Raw genomic sequence first — 24671 nt, 5'->3', positions numbered from 1 at the left:
CCAACGCCGTCTTCCAGAATATCCCACAATTCTTCATCTAGGCTCATGATGTAACTGTAAAAATTGGTCTTCCACCAAGAGAACTCTTCAGCATCTCCATTGAACTTTGGAACTTTTCCAACACTGGTTTTCTTACTATCACTATAATCATGTGAGACATTTTTATAGCTAGTATCACCATCAGGAGGAGGAGTAGTCATGTTTTTCTCAGATCTTTGACTGTTGCACGGTTAAGTGATACACAACAGACCAAGGCTCTAGATACCAATTGAAGGTGAGAAAAACACAAGAAGGGGGGTTGAATTGTGTTTTGAAAAATTCTTCGTTTCTCTAAATAACTGAATACACAGATCAGAAGCTAAGTGAGACAGCTTCTGAAGTGATGATCAGAATCTAAATGCAGCGGAATAAAACAGAGAGAGAGAAGAAGAACGACACAAAGCAATTATACTGGTTCCTTCCACAATCCGGAAGTAGTCCAGTCCCCCTTGCACTTCCAAGGAGATTTCACTATGAGTAATATCTGATTACAAATGCTCAAGCACACAAGCAAGAGACTTCCAATGCTCAAGCACACAAGCAAGAGACTTCCTTTGCTCAAGAACACAATCAAGAGACTTCCTGCTCAAGCACAACTGCAAGAGACTTCCTAACTAAACAAAATTACACAGAAAATGTTTAAGGTTGAACACTTGATATACAATCAGAGGTGCTCACAATACAAATCAGATACAGACTCAATGGACTTAAGAATTTCTAAGATATGACTTTGAGACACAGAAATTCTAAGTGAATGCAGAACAATTTCAGCAGAGGTTTGGTACTTGTGAAAATCTTGTGAGTCTTTTGTTCAGCGTTCTTGCATTACCAATTCTCTAGGTCTTCACTCCTTTATATAGAGGTGTGAAAGAGACGTTGTGAAATTGCCAGCACACCAAAGAGTCGTTGTTGAAGCTTGATCTTTCACCAATGATCTTTTGCCTGATTTGGTTGTTGTCCTATGAAGAACAAATTTGAAATCCATTCCTTATCCAAAGGAACATCTATGCAGGCGAGACCGTATTCTGGAGCTGTTTTCTTGTCTTGAAGTGCAGACACAAAACAGAGTAGTGGAGAACGTGGTTGTACAATTCGTACAAAGTACAATGTCAACGCTTTCGTCCAAATTGCAAACACACACCTTCAAACACCTTTGAAATGACCGTTGCAAGCTCCACTAATCCTTTGTTTGTGTTTTCGAATCCAATAGACAGCTTTTGCATTGATGATTCTTCAATTCTTGATTCTTTGCAAATCCAGTTGATATTCAGCTTCTGGTGAAATGGCTTCTGATGAGGCAGCTTCTGATGATGCAGCTTCTGATGATGCAGCTTCTGATGAGATGACTTCTGCAGCTTCTGATGATGTGACTTCTGGACCTCTTGTCTTCAGGAGCACTATTCTTCAGGAGCGCTATTTCTTCAGGAGCAGCTTGACTTCAGGAGCGCTTTTTCTTCAGGAGCAAGTTGCCTTCAGGAGCGTCCAAGCTTCAAATTTTTGTTGTTTCCATAGCTCTTTATTTGCTCATTCAGAACCAATGATGATGTAACTTTATAATTATGGTCCTGTACACTTGAACAAATATTAGCTAATCCAATTTACAATTTTTAATACCTTGTTATCATCAAAACTCTTTAAGTTTTATTGTTAAACACATTTTGTTCCAACATCATCTATCATAGATGAATTTCGGTAGCTCTTAAGAACTCGTTTGGCTCCCTCTAGATCTGGCCACACCTCTGTTTTAGAATTAAAAGGATTGGAAATTACAACACAAGCTGAAATACCATAAAGAATATTGAGTTCTCTCACCTTCTCAAAGAGAGCCTTCTTTCTCCGTGTAACAGCCCGATTTTTCGCTTGATTTATTTTATTATTTATTTATGTGTGTTCTATGTGCTCTTATGTGATTAATTGCCTCTGTGTGTATTTTTGGTTGGGAATCGTAGAATTCGGTGTTAGAAGGGTATTTTAGTCATTTTGGACTCAGGGGTATTTCGGTCATTTTGAGGGCAGGGGTAATTTTGTAATTTTTGCTGAAAGTTATTTTTAGTGCTTAGTGAGGATTTTATTTTACTAAGTGTTGGAAGAGTGGGGTAATTATTTAGATTACCGTTAAGTGACCGTTAGTGTGGTATTTTACCGTTAAGTGAGTAGTAACATTTTGGGTTAGAATAGAAATGGGTTAGGCCCATTAAAACATTGTGAGTTGAGCCCAATTGAGTAGAGATTATATAAACACTAGTTGGTAGTAAAATTGGGGACTTACAAACATTTCATTTCATTTCATTTCACAATTAGAGAGAGCTAGAGAGAAAAACACAAGAGGAGAAAAAGGGTTTTGAAGAGAAGGATCTAGAGAGAGCTAGAAGAGGCTAGAGAATCAAGGGTTGGAGCTAAAGTGAGGCACTAGCTAGTGATTGTGGAGAGTTAAGGTAAGAGGGTTAGGCTTCACTCATAATTTCATAACTTTTCTCTTTTACCCATTTTCATGAAATTGATGAATTGGTTTTAATTGATGTAAATTCGTGCATAATTGTTGTTGTTATGTTTGAGAACATGATTAGTATGATAATTGTGTTGTTGTTGTTGAATTTGTATGCCAAAATGAGTAGAAATGAGCATAGTATGTTTTTGGATGAAATTGATGAATTGTGAAGTGGTGGTTGTGAATTATGAATGAATTCATGTTCAATTGTTGTTGTTGATGATTTGAATCATGTTGTTGTTGATTTGATACATTGGGTATCATTAATTGTGAATTGGTGATGAGAATTGTTATGTTGTCGTTGAAAATGGTTGTTGTGAAAATTGGTTTTGATTAGAGAAGAAAACTTGTTGTTTTGAGAAAATGAATTTTCAAGGGTTTGTATAACTTATTCAAATGCTACGAAACGTGTGAGTTTGATGTGTTGGAGCCTCGGGTTATGCCTCGGATCACTTTTGACATTGAAGGGTTTTAAACATCCGATTTTGGGGCGAAAACAGCATAAACCCGCGGCCGAAACGCGCGAAAACGCACGTTGCGGAGCGCTGCGCTTGAGCTAGGGCGCTAGGCGCCCACACTCAGAGAGCTAGCGCTAGGCGCTACACTCCTGGCGCCAGGCGCTCTGCACAGGGCAACGTGCCCGTTGTTCCGTGTTCGGGGGGTCGGGGGCAGTTGTGTAGGGGTCCGTAGCGACCGTTTGAAGGTGTTCTTGTACTGTTTTCACTTGCTTTTCAACTGGAACATACTTGGCTTTGTTGAATGTTCGAATTTTCAAATGGTTTGAAACTTGGGATTTTCCTCAAACGACTTAGGCTAATTTTTGGAATTAAGGCTTGTTTGCTTATAATTGGCATAGGCTCTTGTTCGTACGATTTTAAAAAGTAGTTGTGATTGGTTCCATCAAGTCTTACCTTGTTTTGCTTGAAAATGAGAGTTTTTGTGAAAAATGATAAAGTGAGACGAACTTTGAGTTTTTATTGAATTTGTCGTATTTGGCCGATGAAATGCTTATGTAATCTCTACTACACGCATATGTGACTTGTGAGAATACATGGCATAGGCAATTGAGCTTCTTTGCTTGGTTTTGACTTACATGCTCAAATATTCTAATGTTGTGATCTTAAGAGACGAATTTTGTTGGAAATGGTTTTAAGAGCCAATTGACTTGTGAATCCTTTATGGATATTTGATATAACTTATATGAAGATGATTGGTGGTGTATATTTGTGTGACAACTATATGTTTCTTGTGTTGTGGATGTTGTTGGCAATTGTATATATGTTATGTGGTGGTGAATTGTTGTTAATTGCATATATACAAGTTTTGGTGATGTTGAGGTGAATTGTTTGTGTGAACATATGCATTGTAGTTGAGTCATATGTTCATGCATTCATGACTGATGGTGGTGGATTTTATATCCAATTGAGGTGATTACGATGTTTTTGTTGCATCGAAGGTGACGACCTTGAGGTGTTTTGGTACCACATGCATCTAGATGAGTCTAGAGACATTGCATAAACTGTTGGTGGATTCATTTGCATTAAGATGTGTTTGATGGTTGATTATTGCTAATTGTACTTGTGGATTGAATTGTTAATTGTTGATTGACAAGGTGAGGTTGTGATATGTGTATGATACACTTGTGGATATGAACTTGATATAATGATATTGAATGATCTTGGATTGCTTATATGTTGTGAATATTGAGGAACTATGTATGAATTGTCATCCTTTATCCTTGATCATGTCTTTCATTTTCAAAGTTCTTATTAATCTTATATGGATTATGATGATGTAATGCTAACCCTCAGTGGTTTACCACCTACCTTTCCGTATGGACGGGTAGATGGAGTGCAGGATGCTTAGATTGTGTGCTTTGATATTGCCGAGGAGTGGAGTTCCTCTTTTATGTGCAAGCGTCTAGATTAGGGCTCTGATCTAGGATAGTTCTTGCATGTTGGATTTTGTTTTGAACATGTAGTTGGAGTTGAGATATTACTGTATTTGAGATCGGAGGATGTATCTTTATTTTGAGATTTGATGTTGTTTATGAATTATGTATATGTTCCGCTGCTATGTGATGTGACATGATCTTTATGCATGTATGTATTGTGGTTTATTCAAAGACGTAACATCTATTTCTAGAATATATTCGTATGTTCGCGCGTTTTACCGCTTAATAGAAATAGGGTGTTACACTCCGCATGTAGGCAGCCTTCCTTGCTAAATAATTGGAGATAAAGGCAAGTTTCACCCTACTCCTAGCCATGGCCTTGCAATGCAATTGCAAGGAAATGAATGAGGAATCAAAACTTTGTTTTGCTTATGCATTGTGGCTTTTATAAAGAGTAATACCTATTATTTTATTAATTTTAATATTTAATAATAATTATAAAAAAGGAGCTTAAATGTGAAAAGAAATATAATAAAAGTATATTATGGTCAAATATATTATTAAATAATATAAGCTTGAAAAAATAATGATTAATCAAGGTCAATATTGATTATTATGGTCAATGTTTTTAAAACTTAATTTAATGAGTTAAATTAATTATTTTATCATTCATATTATTTAATAATACCCCCCAAAATTGCTCCTCTCCCATCCACAATTGCTCCCTCTCATACAAACTGATGAAAATACACCCCACGTGACTCTGGGTTACAACGTGAGTGAGTTAAGTCACTCTGGGTTACAACCTGAGGGTTGTAACTCAAAGTGACTTAACTCACGCAGATTGCATCCCAGAGTAACTTAACTCACTCAGGTTGTAATCCAGATTGACTTAAGTCACACTTGGTATAACATCTGCGAGACTTAAGTCGCGTGGGGGGGTATTTTTGTCACTTTGTATGGGAGGGAGCAATTTTGAATGGGGGAAGAGCAATTTCCTTTTACACCTCTAACAAGACGTCACATCTTCAATAAGAAATCCAGAGAGAGGCCATTTGTAAATTACTAAATTGTTAATGAGAAATTGAAAACTGAAATACACAAGTCATACTTGATTAAACAAGCCAAAATTATAGCTTATGAATAAAACCATTCTGGTTGGCTTGGAACTTGAAATGTGCTCCTATCTCAAATTCCATTAAATATAAATTGTTTGACGGATGGATATGGATTTGATGGATCCAATTGCCACCCCTAATTGTAAGCAGATCAATTCTTGGAGTGGAAAATTTTGTCAAATGGATGGTAGAGAGGTACTTAAAAAATTTAGTTATGCAAGTTATTCTAATATACTAAGCTCTTTTCTTATCCCATCTTCCTTGTAATGGATGAGCTCTTGTAGATTGAGGACTCTATTTTTATGGGGTTCAAGAGGTATCCATTTGGAATTTAAGAAACCAATGAGGATAAAAGTAACTCTAAATTTATAACTGAAGAAAGAGAGGTGGTATGGACTATCACCACTTAGAAGGGTTCAATCTAACCTTATAAGAAAACAAACTATCCTTTTCCCTAATATTTGATTGAACATATGACATTATTTTCTCCACATACATAAATTATTTAATCATCAAGATTAAACAAATCGACAGTCCTTCATAAATATATCAATTATTTTATATTAATCGGTATGAAAAAACTTGTGTCCATCAAAAAACAATTCATATATGAGATTCAGTTTTGCTTTTAAATAAACTAATTATAAGTCGTGTAATGCCTCAAATCTTGCAAAATGTACAAAGTTGTTCACTTTTAATCTACTGAATTGAGTGATAATGGAAAAATTATTTAAAATAGGATATGTAAATTAGCTCATTATTGAGGCTGAGGCCTCAGCTTGAAAACACTGTCAATCACAGAGAGCTCTGTTGCTGTAGTATCTGAGCCACAAAATGCTGTCCAATCATTTACTACCATGCCGGCAGCTATTGCTTCACTACCGCGATTGACAGTCCCAGCAACCAACGGAATTTGAAGAAGTGTAGAGAGTTCATCCAAGTCTTCAACAGAAGTATGAGGGTGGACCTGCATTCAGTGTATATGATCAAAAGATAGAACATTTATTCAAATTGAAACATTCAAAAGGACATGTCTTGCACTTACCAAACCACCTCTGTTGGACAGAGCACAGTAACTGCCAGAAAGAATATTACCACCAACTGTCTGCCTGAAAACTTCGACTCCAAGAACATCAGCAATCAGCTCCTCAGTTTCCTGAACAACAATTTCACAATAAATACTGGACCAACAGAAGAACAATTCTTACATTTAAGACAGTGTGCTAATAATAACACTCTTATACGAGGCATAAACTCTACATTTATCAAAACAAGAGAATAGATTTGGTGGACAAACATGAGCCTTGATGCAAATTGCAAAACCCTTGATAAAGATAACGAACTTACATAACACTCACTGTAAATTCAAAGAAAGAATTTGGCTAATTTACAATACCAGCACTAGATGCTATCTATGCAAATATATTTCAAATTTTCTTTATCGTTTGGATATTCAATTAAGTTTCCTTTTATTTCCTATTAAAGCAGAAGTACTTGGATTATATAGAAAACACACACAACTCCAAACACCCAAATCGATATTCAGATAAAATTAACTTCTACAGGTCTCAGATTAATAAGGAGGTCAAGTAACTTAGTATTCCCATACATCACAGCAAACTTTTTAAAAGAATTTTTTTTCTATTCTTTTCAAGAAACTATTTCCATGATCATAACCTAATTTAAGTTAACAGATTTAGAGTGACAAGTATTGGGCATGTGATTGCTCGCCTCTATTCAGCACCAATGTTAATTTAACATGAAAATACAAGTCTATCACCTAGTTAATTTCAAATCTGACATAAGTATGAGACATTACCACAGAAAAAGGCTATTATCTAAATGAGACATTACCTTGTCGAGATCAGTGTGTGCAAGCGCAACATAGTCATTGCATGCTATACAATTTCCCAGAGCAGACAATTTTTCTTCAATACGCTGAACAACAACACGATCAGGTAGACTGTTTCTCAAATGTTGAAGCTCTTCAACAATAACCATGACAAAAAGATCAAGTTCCATAAGTCAGTACAATATCAGAAGATTCAAAACTGGTGCCGAGCTTTATTATGCCACCAGCAAAGATGAAAAACAGGTAACACGCCATAAAAGAGGGGGGTACAAATTAATCCTAAACAGCCTATACTTTAAGGAGACAAACATGTCTACAAATAAAAACAAACATAATAACATTGTAACATGAATCACCTTGGTCTGTGGTGGTATGGGGCAACAAAAGCCCGCTCTTGTTTCCTGTAAACCAGTAGTAGAAGAAAGGCACGCAAATTAGGTGATAGGTCTAAATCTAATACATGATAAATCAATAAATAGAAAAAACTGATTTAACGATCTTTAATTAAAGGAGGAAAACTTGTAGCTGATAAAGAAAGAGCGTGGCTGTGGAGCCATCTTGACATAGTCCAAGGCAAAGACGAATTAAAATTCGAGAAACAAAGGAAAATACTTTACCAACAGAAAGAAGACCAACAAGGCGAGTGCTAGCAATGGATGTTTCGACCACAGGGATAATATCTGCTAGTTCAGCCTCAAATGCACTATATAAAAAAAAACAAATTAATTTATTCATCTGGTTAACAGTCATTGCAATTTCAATCCATTTAAAACCACGAATAAATAATAAATAACTTAAATATAATTGGGAATTATTTCCACTAGTTTGAAAAGAATGAAAACCTGTAGAAATTTGCAGAACCTCCAATAGCAGTCAAACAATACGCATTGGTAAGTTTTGAGAAGGCTCCAATTTCACAAGAATTCTCATATTGAAGCCCTGTAATAAACCAACATTCATAGAGTAAATCGTTTAAAAGATGTTTTCCACAAAAGAATTATATCAATAGCAATATGTTAGTATTAATAGTCAAATAATAACCGATGTGAATAAATTCCTTAGAAAATACGGAATTGCAGACTGATATACACACGGAAAAATGTAAACGTCTCATCACTTACTAGTTGCCATTAGAGAAATCCTTGACCTAATAAACCAAATTTATATCTGCAGTATTAGATACATAATTAGCAAAAGAAAACAAAGAAACCACGATTCACAGTTTCACATGTTAACAAAGAAATATCTGATTAAGTTCTATTATTATTTAGCAACAAGCTCAGTCTAAAACCGAGAGGCAGAGGGGCAAGGGGTTTGGCAGCGGCCTTCTTAGCTAGGGCACGAGGTTAAAAAATTAGAGAAGGTATAAAAATTACAGCCAACAGAAAACGTACCTTTACTTTACGGTGATGACTATAGCGGTGAAAAGTAAAGTAAAATGAGTTCATAGAATTTCCTTTTTAAATAAGCTTTGGGTTTTAGATTTTTTGGGCTAAGAAATAAAATGGACCAACTTCGGATTATCAAAATTATTTCTTTCAGAAATTAAACAAGAAAAAAAGTATGACCAGCTTAAAAAAACTTTTTTTTTACTAATTTTTATTTATAAGTTGCAATCAATTTTCTAATTTTCTCTTTTATATATTGGAGAAAAAAATCATTTATTTTTATCACTTTTGTTTCTTAATTTAGCTTATGTTTTTAACAATTAGTCAATTGGTAACTCATGAAGTTTTTATTTTGGATGTCTTATTGATTTATTATAGATTTTTAGTTGATGTAATTTTATGTTTGAACGATAATTTTCATGTTTTTAGTGGTTAGTTATATATTTAACTTTCGTTAAATAGGTTTTAAATTTATATATGTGAAGTTTTTAATTAATAATTTAAATAAAAGAAAACATTTGAGGTAAAATTTTCAACCCTACATCTTTAATTAGTTGGCTCGCACAGCTCTGTCCCCTAACATAAATTTTGGCATACATGCATCTTTCCAGCAAGGTGTAAAATTATGTGGCTTACAAGGATACAAAAGAACAAAGCTGAAACAAAAGGTTACAGGTTAGAGATTCACAAGATTTGCCAATAGCTTAATATCTTGCTGATGGATTTGATATCCTAACTCAGATTCAAGATGTTGAGAAACTATTATTAAATTCATATGCATTCATAATCCATTGTAAAGGCTGTACAAGTTTGTACGTGGAAGTTGGAAGATGTTATATTATGGATTCAATTATGATACTTGTATATGGATTGGATTTTCTTTAACAACTTTTGCTAACTATTTTAATTTTATTCATCTTTTAGAAAAGGTCCACTACTGACCCTTATTATTCAATTATTGATTCTAATTGATGGATGGACATAATTCATACTTGTGTACCTAGCACAGATTTTTGCTTTTTGAACGGTTAAAGAAAGGATTTTACTGCGGATGAACCGTATGCCAGGGAGGAACTAATGTCCTTGTAAAATATAGAAGACAATATTGTTGATTATTAAAGAATAAAGGCTTTTGTAATGTATTTGCTATATTTAATATTGCAGAATGTATGAAAATGTACAAATTATTGGTATTTTTATTTTTAAGGTTTAACATATTACTCCTCAAATTCTGCCTATGTTACGGACTGTGTTAGGCCGTCAAAAATTCAAAATCAACATAAAACTTAGTAGAATATCTTATAGTGTGATTCATGTAGTCAAACTCATTTGGTAAGAAAATACTTTTGTCGTCGTTGTTGTTGTAACATATTACTCTCACCGACTAACACATTAGTATTATCTATGAAGCATAAAAAATAGGGTGTTGCTCATAGGTTAATATTTTTAGTATCAAAAAAGATTTTTCTAGGTTACCTTTAAAATATTATGGGTAATTTATCCAACAACTACGTCACCTAAACAAATTTGCAAGAGGAGTAAAACTTAGTTTGTACATGTGTATCACTTGTAAATTTACTCATGTGATTGTATTCTCGTTAGTTGTTAGGTAAGTGACCTACAATTCTTTAACCGTAACCTAGGGCTCACAAAAAAAGAAGCACACCACAAACATTTTTCCATGGAGGATCAGAGTTTTATTGTAGTTGTTGATTATATATGAGAATTTCATCATATGTTGAAGAAGCATTGGAAAATAAAAATTGGGTTAGATCAATGAATGAGGAAATGATAGCATTTGAGAAAATGGTACTTGAGATATTATTGAGAGGCAAAGAGGCAAGAAGTCAGTAAGATACAAGCGAATTTATACTATAATAAAGCACGAATTAGATGGAATTCTTGTTCATTACCAGGCAAAACTAGTGGCAAAATGTTACACATTCGACATTGATTATGAGGAGATATTTGCCTAGTAAAAAAGATAAATATTGTTCGAATCTTATTATCTCATGTTATTTCATTTGGTTGAGAATTGCAATAATTTGATGTTAAAAATGAGTTCTTGCATGAAGACTTGGAGGAAGAGCTATATATGAAGATTCCATGTGGCTTTGGTCTTACAAATGGAGCTAACAAGGTGTGTCATTCAATAAGGCCCTATATGGACTAAAGATTCACAGATAAATGTATGTACTAAAGATTGACACTGATAAATTTGTGCTTGGGCTATAGGCAAAGCTAAAGAGGTCATACTTTGTTCTTTAAACGTTGACAAGGGAGAAAATTGTATGTACTTCTTGATTATGTTGATGATATTATTTTACAGGATATGATTTATCTAAGAGACAACGACTCAAAGATAGGTTATTGATGAGTCAATAATTAGTGTTTTTAATATAATATTTGAGTCCGTTTTATTTAGATTTGATTCCGTTTTATTTAATATTATTTCCTTTTTAGAACTATTTTACTTCAATTGCAAGTTATTCAGGAACAAATAATTGAAAGATTGGGTCTTGGAGCAAAAGAAAGAGGATTTGGAGTTGATTCAGGTTAAAAATACGAAGATTGAAGACAAAAATATGATTTCCCAAGTCAGAAGCTTGGCACGTCCCGTGCCACCAGCCACATGGTCGTGCCAGCTCCCAGGATTCTCTTTTGCTGCTTCTGCTTCAAAGACAAGCTACCTATTAGTTTATTTCTGACCTAAAAGCCCGTGATTTCTTGTGGAACATTCTAGATTCTAGTGATGTATTGCTTAAGGCTTAAGTCATTGTAGACTATAAATAGAGTAGCTAGCTATCATAACAAATCATCTTTTGTTCTTGGAATTCAATAGTGACAATTGCTTTCTCTTAATAAAAGTTCTCCTTTTTATTATCTTATTTTATGTTCTTCTTTTTCTCCTCTTCTATGTCTACGATGAACATGAGTGAGTAGACTCTTCTTGTCTTGGGATTGTTGGGTAAATCTAAATAACATAACCCTAATCAAACCAAGTCTTGAACCCTAATTTTATATAAATCTACTTTCTAATCTAATTTCACCGTTATTATAATGAATTAACAAATATCAAACTCATGAAGCAAAAGTGGAGGGTTAGTATTTGTTAATTCATCATCTCATATATTAATTCATAAAGCGAAAGTGCAGTTTTGATATTGGAACAAGTGAAATTAGACAAGGATTGTGAAATATGATAATAGTCTAGCAAACCTTGAGACAAATAAAGTTTTGTTCTTCAAGGATTCAAATAGCAATCAACCATGAGAATAGGTGTGGTTGCTAGAGGAACACACCCACTGAAACCGAAAGGAGATGTGATAGGCCTAAGAGAAACTTGTCTTTAGAAAGTAAATCCAATATAAAATTTTGGTTTAGGGTTTGTTTGTGAAGGGCTTGTTATTTAGATGAACCAATAATCCTGAGGCGCTTTTTATTAATTGTTAATTTTAATCCTTAAAAATCCAAACTTTACAACTGAACTTTTCTCTAATCACCCATAAAGGTTAATTGTCCCTATCGGAACGATACTCTCTTTTTACTACTTCGATAAACCGTGCACTTGCGGATATCAACAAAATTTAAATGAATTAGATTGGACAACTCAAGTATTTATTCGCAATTGAGGTAGCTTACTCAAATAAAGGAATATGTATATATCAGAGAAAGTATATGTTTGACCTTTTGCAGGAAACTAGTAAACTTGGATGCAAACCTTCGAGTCTTCCTGTTGAGCAAAATCGCATAATGAACTTTGAGGAGGAAAGTGTCAGAGCTGACAAGGGTCAATGTCAGAGGTTATTGGAAAAGTTAATTTATTTGACGCACACTAGACCGTTGTTACAATCAAATTATATTTTCGAGAGAATGGCATTTCGAGCAAACATGTTACTTGGAAGCGGGTTAAGCAAAGACATGTAAAAGAAGTTTTATAACTGGCTGGATAGCTACTAATGCTCGAAGATTCCAAACACTAGAACATCCAAAAACTTCCATCTTAAAAGTGTTCAAAAAGTTTTAAGACCAACGGTTATTCGCTTCAAAGCGCTACAAATTAAAATTTAAAAGGAAAAAACTTGCAAAAGTTGTTTCAAGAGGTTAAAGGACATTTGGCGTACATGCATTGTAGTAGTTAGTTATTCAAATTAATTGTATATAATGTAATCTCAAACTTCGTTGAATGAGTTCATTTCTGTTCGACAAAGCTACGCCTACTAGAAACACATTCACCATCAAAGGATAATACTCTTATTGTCATCATTGAAAGAACGATATATATATATATATATATATATATATATATATATATTCACGCGCCTTTGTTTTTCTTTTCCTTTATTCCTTTTACTGTATTAAAAAATACGCATGTTTCTTCGATTCATAACTTTAGGCTTGTTACACATAAATCCGTCAACTAAGAACCTTTCATAAGGATTTAACTCCAATCATAGATTGCTCGTCAAATTTTTTTGTTGTGGAGAAAACATTTCGAATCAACAACTGAATTTGAGATATACAATGAGTATAGTGGACACATTCTGCGATATCTTAAAGCGACCCACACTAGTGAGAGGACATTTATTTAAAAGAGATGGAAGCCTAACTATGGAAGCTAATGTTGGTTATGCAAGTTCGAGAATGATAAAAGATCTACTTTAGACTATTGTACCTTCTCGTATTAAAACCTTATTGTTTGGAGAAATAAGAAGCAAAGTGTAGTTACACGATCTAGCAATGAAGCCGAACACTTACAAAGGTCATAATTAATGGGTTTATAGGGGATATAGTTTGAGGTTGCTTGAAAGCTCAAAGTGTAAACTAGTCTTTTGGAAGATACGAGAAGCTCTTTGGAGTAGGCATGACAACAAAATCCATACCCGCGGTTACACGCTCGACCAAACCCAATTTGACGCGTTTTCCTCGTTTTGACTGGGATTGGGTATGGGTATGGGTATGGGTTTTCCCCGATTTCAAAACACGGGTATGGGATGGGTAACGGGTATATAGGTACCCACCCCGAACCCATACCCAAACCCGTCCCAAATGTAAAAAATTACTTTATGTTGATATGTCATGTTATTTTGTTTGATAATTGTCATGTTAATAAAAACTACCATTGATATTTAAAGATCAACTAAATCATTCCGTCTAACAAATGTTAAAGTGAGCGCATTGTTGGATATAATATATTACAACATTGCTCTTGGGGATGCCAAAAAACTTCTATTTTTTAATAAAAAAAATTATTCAATGCGGGGATGGGGATGAGGCGGGGATACCCGAACCTGTCGGGGACGGGGATGTGATTCAATTTCTCATCCTCGTTGGGTATGTGTAGGGTAACGGGTAAGTATGTGAGAGTCGGGTATGGGGACGGGGAAGGTAAAACCCGTCCCCACCCCGCCCCATTGCCATGCCTACTTTGGAGTATGATTGTTGTGTTGGGGGCTTGGTATTGTTGTTATTCTTTGGTTATCATTCTCATCTTTCACACCTTACTTTGAAAGGAGCCTTTTTAAATTTTAATAAATTAAACTCATTTTGCGCTAAATAAAATGCTATTGTTGATTGATTCAAAGGCAAGTAAAGTCCATACACTTGTGGTCAACACTTTGAAATTATGGGAGTAACTTACTAGAACCGAAACATAAATCTTCTTCTTTCCCCATTTTTTCATGTTTCATGAAGTTTTTTATAGGCCTTTTTTCTCGACCCATTTCAATGATCGATATGAGTCTTTCCTTAAAAGGAAAAATAAATAAAATAATAGGTCCATCTCAACGTGGCAAGCAAAGGGACAGTGTAAGCAAATGTTAGATTTATGGTGTATGCCATGTGGGGGATTCCTACTATGACAACGATTGTGTGACTCTAAGTAGCTCTTAGTGTTAGGAATAACCTTGTGACTATGCTTCCAATTCTTTACATTTTCAATGCAAAATTATTCACATGGTCAGAATATACAGCCAATCTTATATTTTAGTCTATATTTAGATCTCTTTCTTAACCAAATGCAGCAACAATGGACATACCATATACTATAGCACCATAAAAATTCATACATTTTTTGTATCTATATGAAATTTTATTATTTTTTAATGGGTCGTTAAATTTATTTAGATATTTTCACCAAGCTATAATGCAAAAGGGTGTCCCAATAATTGGAAGCAAGTCCCATAATATTCCTTTAATAGTACGTGGTAGTGTACTGCAGTACCACGCACTCACATTACAGCTCACTTTGAGCAAATAATTATCCCTCAATAGTTTGCTTAATTGTTTCACCGCAAAACAAAGAAAAAAATATGTGGAATGGGTCCTTCATGAACCCCTTTCAACGGTACAAAACCCAATAAACTTTTATTTAATTAGGTCCACATTGTCCCTTTTTTCACACCCCAATTGCACAAATAGAATCCACTTTATTGATATGTCATGATCACACTCACTTTTTTGTTTATATGCTCAATCCAATATTGACACATGTCTTTTTTTAATATGCTTATTCTTCTCTATATATATGCATACATTGCACAACATTTTCAATTGGTCATGTTATATTAGTGCAACCTTGTCTTCTACATAGCAAAACAAAACCAAAAAATATATATTTGCACACCATGAAAGCATCAACCATCCTAAAGAGCTACCTCTTGCGTTCAAGGTCTCCGGCGGCCGTGGCTCCTTTGCCGGAAAAAAGCCGATTCGATCAAGAACTCACAGCTGAACTTGACACCCTTGGTGGTGATATTGGGTTAGCTCAATGGCTTGATGCTTCCATCACTACTCAAAAAATTGTCTTGAATTCCCTAGTGAACGTTTCTTATAGAGATGATTCCGATCGCGGGGATGTTGATAAGTACTTGGAAGACAACGTTGAGATTCTTGATGTATGCAATTATTTTGTTGAAAAAATTGAGAGCATCAATAATTATGTAGACACATTGAAAATGGTTGTACATTTAGTTGATAATGGTAGTGCTAGTGCAAAGCCTAATAAAGCTGCAACAATACGTGCATTGGAACTTTTAGAATCATCATGTAAAAGTGTAGAAAATAGATCATGCAAAGGATTGAAAAATTTGTTAAGGCAAAGACTATGTCATCATGAAACAAATATAAGTGAGATTATGTTTGGTTCTAAGGCTGTGACATTGATGTGTTTAAGGTTTCTTGAACATGGTTTGTCATTTGATTCAAAAAGTGGAATGTTGCCAACAATGAAACTATCTCAGCCTACAAGTTCTTCATGGTTGAGATTGTTACATGAGTTGGCAAAGCAAGCAGAAGCAAGTGTTGATGAGAAGAAGCTGCAGAAAAGGAGATCATCTTTGTTGCAGCAAACAATGGATGCAGCAAGAGAATTGAGGCAACAGATGAAGGGGGAAAAGGAGATGCAATCTTGTGTTGATAGATTGAAAAGAAACTGCAAGGAATTGGAGGATGAAATTGAGGATATTGAGGGAAAAGTAAAAGATTTGTATAGATGCTTAATTAATGTTAGGATGACCCTTTTGGGAATTCTTTCTCAAGCCTGAATTCTTTAGATCTATCTGATTAGAATAGCTAGCTAGGAAGCTTTGTTGATTAGGATAGTCACTACATAATGATGTAACTTTGCTAATGTATAGTGTTCAAAAGGAAGAAGTTATTGATGTGTAGATTTTGTGTGAGGTATATTGTGAAAGCAAAAAATTAATCTCTATTATCTTATATATTAGCAAGCCAGTTTCTTCTTGTGATCTCTAATTACTTCTAGTTTTTTGTGATGATCTCCTCAATGCTATATGCATATGGTTATTTGTCCTTGATTGTTCAACAACATCCAATCCAATAGTCATAATAACTTATAAGTTATACTCATTTCACAACATTCAGATTTTGAGTATAAGATGTGAGTTAAAAATTTACATAAAAAAATATGAGCATTGATAAATACTGTGAAAGAATTATCGCGAAAGCATCCCGAATTCGAAACCAACCAGTAATAAAATTGTATATGGCCGGAATTCACGAAAAGTCAAATTAAAAGGTGAAAGTCAAAGAAAAAGTGGTTGGATGGAATTAAAGTCGCGATGGATTCGCAAGAATGTCATTCGCTTTATATAGCACTGTTCAAATAAGCTTGATTTGAAAAATGAGAATTTAGGACAAAATGTGATGTTAAACTATTACTCCCTCTGGTCACATTTATAAGCAAAAAAACACTTTTTAGATTCATTCAATACATAATGTATTTGGTCAATAATATAGACCAAATACATTATGTATTCAATGAACCTAAAAAATGTTTTTTTGCTTATAAATGTGACCGGAGGGAGTATTTGGCTGATTCTTTGCTTAGTTCATTGAATGTAATTTTTTTAATGTTAACTATTGAATAATTCCGCAGCAAATTAGGATGTTACATAATTATGTGAGTGGTTGTGTTTTGTTATGGAAGTGACAAATAAATCTGTCTCTTTCTCTTTATATGCCTCCCTTGATTGGTTAGTTGGACCTTCATAAGATTCTTGTAAAGTTCTATTTGTGTTAAAGAGCAATAGGCAAATGTCTCTATTGATGTGTACTTGTTCTAGCTGCTTGAAGAGGAAATAAAGTTTGTTTCTTCCGCAAAAGGAAAGGACTTATGAGAATGAGACAGTGCACAAAATGTTTATGCTTCTTTCATTGTCACAAAATGAAAAAAAGTTCTCACTTCCTAGACACATATATACCCGTCAGAAATTAATTAATCTCATGAGCTAGCTGTCTATTTGGACTCATATTCTGACCTAACATATATGGTTGTTCGAGAGTATAGCGAGAGGGGAATGAGCTTTAAGAATATGCATAGGCTTGAATCAATCCATACACTTTAGCGTCTATAATGAATCAAATTGACTCAAATATTATTTGGAACTCGATTTAATCGTAAACTCGTTGAAATTAATTCATAGATTAAATGAGATGAATTTGAGTTGAAATTAAGTTTATTCACTAAATAAGATAAACTTGAGTTATAAATCGTTCCACTAAAAGTGGAAGAGTATTTTGAAAAATTCTTGATTCTAGTTCTAGAATTTTGTTGATTTTTATATATGTTACATGTACTAGCAGGGCCGTCCCTGAGTAATTGGAGGCTCGGCTCTCATATTAAAATAGGCCCCTAATAAAATAAAAACATAATTTTTTTTTTGAAAGAGCAATTATCAATTTAAATTGAAAATAAGGTACGTAAAGATAAAAAAAAAAAGTCATTATTGTAACTAACACAAAAAAATTGATATTCTAATCAATAATATAAAAATACAACTTCAAACGAATATCATTATCAATTTTCTAGGGTGTTATTTACTTTAATTTGTACAAAGGAAAAAATAAAAGATTTATAATATTTTTTTAGAGAATAATTATAATGTTTTTTCTTTCAAATGAAAAATTATAATATTTGTTGTTAGTGCTATATAATTTTATACGATAAGTATGAGGCAAAAATTATAAGAAGTGCTCTAACAAAAATAAGAAGAAAACAATGATATTGTGCTTTTATTTTTAAATATATAATCCAATATGTTATGGAGAATTTGGTTGAATTGGAGAGAAGATTGAGAATCCTCAAATCCACAATAAATTATGTCCAAACCAAAAAGGAATAATTAATTAAGAAAGAAAAATTAATTCAAGAAAAACGGATCTGGGTTAATTAAAGAGTAAAAAAGGAAAAAAAAAGTACTAATTTAAAAAAAATCTATGTTTAGGGTATCGAACCCAGGACAAATCTATGTTTCCTCGAACCCAGGACATTGATACCATCTCAACTCATGCTGCTACTGCTAGGCCGTTTCAGTTTTACTGATATATTTGCTACGCCATTCGTATATATTAAATAATTACATGTATTATATTTAAAAAAAAAATATTTGGCCCCCAAATTTTGGAGGCTCGGCTCGGTAGAGCTGTTTGCGCTCCCTCGTGGCCGGCCCTGTGTACTAGTTTTGGTTTTGGTGTGCTTTTGTTTTTGTGTTTTTTTTTTTTTTTGAGGGATTTTGTTTTTGTGTTTGTAGCTGGATATTTTTAATTTTCTATAAAGATATTAAATTAACATTGTTGTTTTTTTAGCAATCATCAACTTGTGCTTAAAACATGAAATAAGAAAAAATTAAATTAAACTAATAAGTATAATTTAAAAAAATTAACAACCACAAAATAATATATTAATGCAATTCATGATACAAAAATAAAAACATATATATTTTTTTTTTTTTTTAAAACAAGAGTAGTGCAAAGCACACTACCCAAATGCATTAAACAAAATAAAAGTTAACATACAAAAACTGAAGAAAATAAGACAACCTTACTTAGAAGGTAACATATCTAAAATTGGAGAAACCCAACATATTCCTAACTACTTCATCACTAATGCAGCTAGGGGGAAAATTCCACCAAACAAACTCAGTGCAACTTAAACCATAACTTGCTAAACTATCTGCACAACCATTACCTTCTCTGAAGATATGAGAAACCATGAAATTCATTTCCTTGGACAGCTCAATACAATTAGTCCATCTGTTTCTTAAAGACCACGGAACCATGCAAGCATCTTTGAAAGCCATTACTAGTAATAAAGAATCTGATTCCAACCACAGATTTAAACATCTGTTTTCATGCGCGATCTCTATCGCAATCATTGCCCCATGAATTTCAGCTTCAAATGCTGAATCAGTACCAAGATTCTGGGCAAAGCAACCAACCGTAAATCCAAAAGAGTTCCTAAAAATGCCACCACACGCTGCTCTAACTGGATTTTTCACTACAGCTCCATCCGTATTCACCTTGAGCCAATTGGAGAGGGGCGGCTGCCAAATTACTTCCTTAACCATGGGAGCTTTTGGGGGATGTATGTTAATTTTTAGAGCCTTGAGGAACACAAACTCTGTCATGTCAACAGCAGCTGTTTTTTTGGTTTTGTTTCCGGACATAGAAGTATGAGAGATAATAAGATTTATAGCCACTTTCCATGTTATCTTTTTGTTTTGGAATCTCCCTTGGTTTCTGACATACCAAATTGTACTAATTATGTTGATCAAGCAAGATTTGATAGCAACTTTGCATTGAGGGGTCCAATTCCTATCACAAAGATTCCAAATATCTGCTATGCAATTCACCTGAAAAGGAGTGTTCAAAATGGAGGCCATCCAAGTCCAAATGTTCATAGCAAATCTGCATTGGGAGAACAAATGACGAGTAGATTCACCATGCATTGAACAGTTGTTGCATATGGAAGCTAAGTTGCAGCCTCTCTCCATTAACTTTTCATCCGTTGGCATTCTGTCATGCATGAGCCTCCATGAAATCAGAGACTTTGAAGGTGGTATGTCAGGGCTCCAAATAGCTTTGGACCAATGTAATCTTTGGTCAGCTGGTGCTTTATTCGAATAGGCTTCCTTCAGGGGCAGGTTACCAGTTTTTGTCCCATTCCAAACAAGTCTGTCTTCAGTAGGCACCTTTAAGATGGTGATATGTTGTATTAGACTTCTCAGCTGGGGAAAGGTATGCTGCAATGAGGTTGGAATGAACCATCTATGATCCACAATGAAGTCTTTAACCGTATCAGAGAGATTAACAGAGACACTATCATGAAGATTCAGACAATCAGCTATATTGACACCACACCAATTATCCAACCAAAAATTGATGTTTTCTCCATTTCCAAGCAGCCAAGAAGAATTTTCTAAGATAATGGGGTACTCACTTTTAATGCTGCTCCAAATTGATGATGAGACATGATAGGTAATTGGCCTTCTTTTCTTGATGACTTTGTCTTTTAGTGAAACAGCCCAAGGCTGTTTTGAATTCAACATGTCCCAAGCAAGTTTTAAGTTGTTTGCCTCATTTAATTTCACCAGTGACCTGATGCCTAACCCCCCTTCATCAAACGGTTTACATGTTCTATGCCAAGAAACTGTTACCAACTTCCTTATCTCAGTGTTACCACTCCATATGAAATTCCTGGACCATTTATCAATGTCTCTCAATAAAGCTTTAGGCCAGGAGTAAACAGCCATACTATGAGTAAGCATAGGGTGAATGACAAATTTGACTAGTAAAGCTCTACCAGCTATTGACAAAAATGAAGCTTGCCAAGAATCCAGCTTTGTTTTGATTTTGTCGGCTATAGGCTGAAGATGAGATGCTTTAGGCTTACCTTTAAAAATGGGGACGCCCAGGTAGTTGAAGGGAGTGTTGCCAGAATTAAACCCCAGCATATTTACCAAATGATCAAGTCTACCTCTAGAAATAGAACCTGAAAAGATTGTTGATTTTGAAGGGTTGATGCATTGACCTGAGCATTCAGCGTATCTTCTGAATAAAGTTATGAGAGCCTCTACTGAAGAAATTTTTCCTTTACAAAAAATCATAACATCATCGGCATACATGATATGTGAAGGAATGTTGTGATATCGGGAGCTGTTAATAAGACTAATCTTGCCTTGCTCCACCAGTAGAGATATTGATCTACTAAGAACATCCTCTGCTATGCAAAAAAGAAGAGGGGAGAGTGGGTCTCCTTGTCTAACCCCTCTGTTACATTTGAAGTATCCATGTTGTGCCCCATTAATAGAAATTGAAAGAGTAGCAGACTCCAAAATGACCCTGATCCAATTGCAGAACTTTTCATTGAAGCCAAAAGCTCTGAGAACCTTTAAAAGGAAAGGCCACTCAATAGTGTCAAAAGCTTTGGCAATATCAACCTTGAAGGCTAAGTTTCCTCCAAATGATCTTTTATCCAGCTGATTAATAGCTTCAGAAGCAAGGCAAATGCAATCTTTGATCTGTCTTCCTTGAATAAAACCTTTCTGCTCTGGTGAAATAATGGTTGGCATTATAGTTGCAACTCTATCAGCAATGATCTTTGAGATTGTCTTGTATTTGAAATTAGCCAAAGCTATTGGCCTGTATTGAGAGACTGTGTCAGCATTCTGAGTTTTACGAATCAAGATGAGAGTGTTAGCATTAAAATTTGGCATCATCCAACTGTTGATGAAAAAATCCAATACTGCATTCTCCACATCCCCTTTGACAATGTGCCAGTAAGTTTGAAAAAACACTGCTCCAAAACCATCAGGTCCAGGTGCACCTTCTTTGTTTAAAGCAAAAACTGCATTATGAATTTCTTCCTTAGAAGGAGTGAGAGTGAGCATGTTATTTATAGACTCAGAAATCAAACAAGGAATTGCTTCATCCACCAACCTGCTATCCTGCAAAATAGAAGAAGAGCAAAAAATAGATTTAAAATGGTTAGTTATGTGTGTTGCAATTAGCTCTGGATCTGATATCAACTGTTCACCATGTCTGATGGTTGAGATTTTGTTGGTTTTGGCTTTTAGTTTGGCTAGGTTATGAAAATATTTTGTGTTCCTATCTCCTTCTAAATGCCACTTGACATTTGCTTTCTCTTTCCAGTAAGTTTCTTCCTTTTCTAACTCTTTCTCAAGATTAATTTGGGCAGTTTTTTGTTGTTCTAATAAGGTATCAGTATGTCCTAAAGTATCTAGTTGAGATTGAATATGGTTCAGGTGTGATTCAGCTTGTGCCACCAATTCATGCACGTTACCAAAGACTTCTTTATTCCAGGCTTTCAATTTGTTTTTGAGGTATTTGAGTTTTTGAGATAAAACAAACATTGGACAACCAACAAAAGTTTGATTCCAACTAGAAGCAACAACATTCTTACAATCCTCATGCAAAGTCCACATTTTAAGAAACTTGAATTGATGAGAAACCAAAATTTCAGATAAATTAGATTCCATCAAAATAGGATGATGATCAGAGTGATGGTTAATCAGAGATGAAACCGAAACTGAAGAACAAGAATCTAACCATTCATGGTTGCACAGTGCCCTGTCTAATCTTTTTTCTGTGAGCCTTCTACCACTTCTTCTATTACACCAAGTGAACTGGACTCCCCTGGTAGGCAGATGAACAAGATTCTCACTATCCGACCAATTCAAAAATTCAATCATGGGCGTTCGAGCAGGAATAGAGGAGCCTCTATACTCATGAGCTCCAATGATGGCATTGAAGTCTCCGATGGAGCACCAAGGAATGTGTATGCTGTTTTGAATTCTAGAGAGATCACACCAAAGTTGACGTCTGTGTCTATAACAGGTAGAGGCATAGACTGCCGAGACTCCAAACCTCAAATTGTTAATAGTAAAGGAAAAAGAAACCTGCTGGTCAGAAATGTCTACAACAGAGGGATCAATGGACAGACTACAAATACACCAGAGTGTGGGGATGTTGTTTTGTTTGGTATTGCAAGCAAACATTTTGTAACCTAACCTATGAAACCAGTTGGGGGGAAATTTATCATAGCTTAACCAAGGTTCAGCTAATAAAATAATATCAGGTTTATTTGAAATAATAAGACTTTTTAGAATATTTTTTGAGGGGTTATTCGCAAGACCCCTTATGTTCCAAAAGAAGATCTTCATTTGAAAGGTTTAGGATTACTAGGTCTTGACCTAGTTGAGTAGCTACTTTTTACCTGGCTGGCTTTTGATTTTTGTGCTTTCTTTTTGTTTATCACTTCCTGAAATCCTGACTCATGAATGTTTCTTTGTTCTTCATTCAAAATGGCCTCGTCAATGATTCTTTCTGACTCATCCCAGTCTTCACTAACTGTTGGAACCACATCACCAGCAGCTCTTATTAAAGTTAAGTCATCAGTTTCTTTTTCTGCTAAGTTGGCCCAGGATTCATGAAGAAAGTGCATATCCTTTTGAATCCTTTCAGGTGTTGATACCTTATGAGTTGAGCTATGAGTGGATGATCTATCATCTTCATCCTGCAACTGTGTTGCATCCACAAATTCAGAACTTGAATCTTCATTATCATCACTATCATCATTCTCATCTACTTGTAGAACTTTAAAGGTGTTATCATTATGAGGTGCCCTGTTATGAGATGTAGAGTGGGAGTCACCTGAAGCAGCGACTTCAATTGCTTTCTTAGCATTGTCTCCTAAAATGACATCAGTGTCATTTCGTCCATTTGTGTCAGCTTCTTTTTCCACGTTATTCACCTCAGGTTCCTTCTCCTCGATATCAGCTTTTCCTTTTTCTTTGTTTTCCTCTCTAGCTGCCTGAGTTTTTCCGGGTTCAACTGTAACCTTTGTCATATTTTTCCTGCAATTTCCATCAGTATGACCTATAATACTACAAGCTTTGCAGTATTCAGGGATCCTCTCATAGTCAAGGTTCATAAATTTTGCAAACCCTTTTCTCTCAACCAGCACTTTGTATTTCAGCTCACAGGTCAAATCAATGTCCACCAAAACTCTTGCAAAGTGTCCAAAGGTACGTTCCAACATGCTCTTACCTGTATTTGTATCGGTACAGATTGGCGTACCCACGCTGCTGGCGATTGCGAACAAAATCTTAGGCCGCCAATACTCCTGGGACAGTCCGTAGATGCGCAGCCATACTTGAGCTGAAGCGTTCCTTTGTGTGTTTACATCAAACTCCTTGGTCCAAGGAAACAACTTGAGAACCCCAGGGTTAAGGTTCCACGAAGCCACAGAGCGAACACTACGAGCATCCTCAACAGAGGAAAAACAGAATTCATAGTAACCCTTGCCCAGGGACGTTACTCCCCAACGCCCTAAACTCTTCCAAAGAGGCTTTAACTTTTCACGTAAGGCATGCACCGTCAGAGGAGTCGCACCCTTAGGCCAGATAACGCGAGCGTGGAGATTGTTCTTGCATGCTTCTAAACCAATATCATACTCATCATCAGGGATTTGTATAGCAAAATCATCACCTTTCCGGCTAGGTTTGGGCAGTTGGCTCATCGGGATATCACAAACATTATTCAATGCTTGCGCGAAAGTTTTCGGGGTTGA

The 24671-nt window shown here is 35.0% G+C and overlaps 2 protein-coding genes and 1 long non-coding RNA gene across 4 annotated transcripts; 2 read left to right on the top strand and 1 right to left on the bottom strand.

Annotated features, from left to right (window-relative positions):
- Window positions 1-2328: 2328 nt before the first annotated feature.
- LOC146956870 (uncharacterized) lies at window positions 2329-4652 on the top strand. Its single transcript, XR_015021350.1, has 2 exons — window positions 2329-2474; window positions 4374-4652. It is a non-coding gene; the product is annotated as an uncharacterized LOC146956870 (long non-coding RNA).
- A 1424-nt stretch (window positions 4653-6076) lies between these two features.
- LOC146956869 (eukaryotic translation initiation factor 6-2-like) lies at window positions 6077-8870 on the bottom strand. 2 transcript variants are annotated; one of them, XM_085732209.1, is made up of 8 exons: window positions 8786-8870; window positions 8513-8558; window positions 8234-8330; window positions 8009-8094; window positions 7748-7792; window positions 7394-7524; window positions 6585-6695; window positions 6077-6506 (listed from the first exon to the last, which is right to left on the bottom strand). In XM_085732209.1, the coding sequence occupies exons 2-8, from the start codon at window positions 8520-8522 to the stop codon at window positions 6297-6299; spliced, it is 690 nt and encodes a 229-aa protein (XP_085588335.1). In that variant the 5' UTR covers window positions 8523-8558; window positions 8786-8870; the 3' UTR covers window positions 6077-6296. The 2 variants fall into 2 exon arrangements, with proteins under 2 accessions (XP_085588335.1, XP_085588326.1); XM_085732200.1 differs by lacking the exon at window positions 8786-8870 and having other exon boundaries at window positions 8513-8773.
- Window positions 8871-15326: 6456 nt separating this feature from the next.
- On the top strand, window positions 15327-16525 carry LOC146956868 (uncharacterized). The gene has a single exon (XM_085732186.1). It carries the CDS (start codon window positions 15406-15408, stop codon window positions 16321-16323), a length of 918 nt encoding a protein of 305 aa, XP_085588312.1. The 5' UTR covers window positions 15327-15405; the 3' UTR covers window positions 16324-16525.
- Window positions 16526-24671: the final 8146 nt, after the last annotated feature.

Source organism: Medicago sativa, chromosome 1 (genome assembly GCF_051527215.1).
Source record: "Medicago sativa cultivar Bolivia chromosome 1, Bolivia_mono, whole genome shotgun sequence".
Classification (NCBI taxonomy): domain Eukaryota; kingdom Viridiplantae; phylum Streptophyta; class Magnoliopsida; order Fabales; family Fabaceae; genus Medicago; species Medicago sativa.
This window is presented reverse-complemented; position numbering and strand designations above follow the sequence as displayed.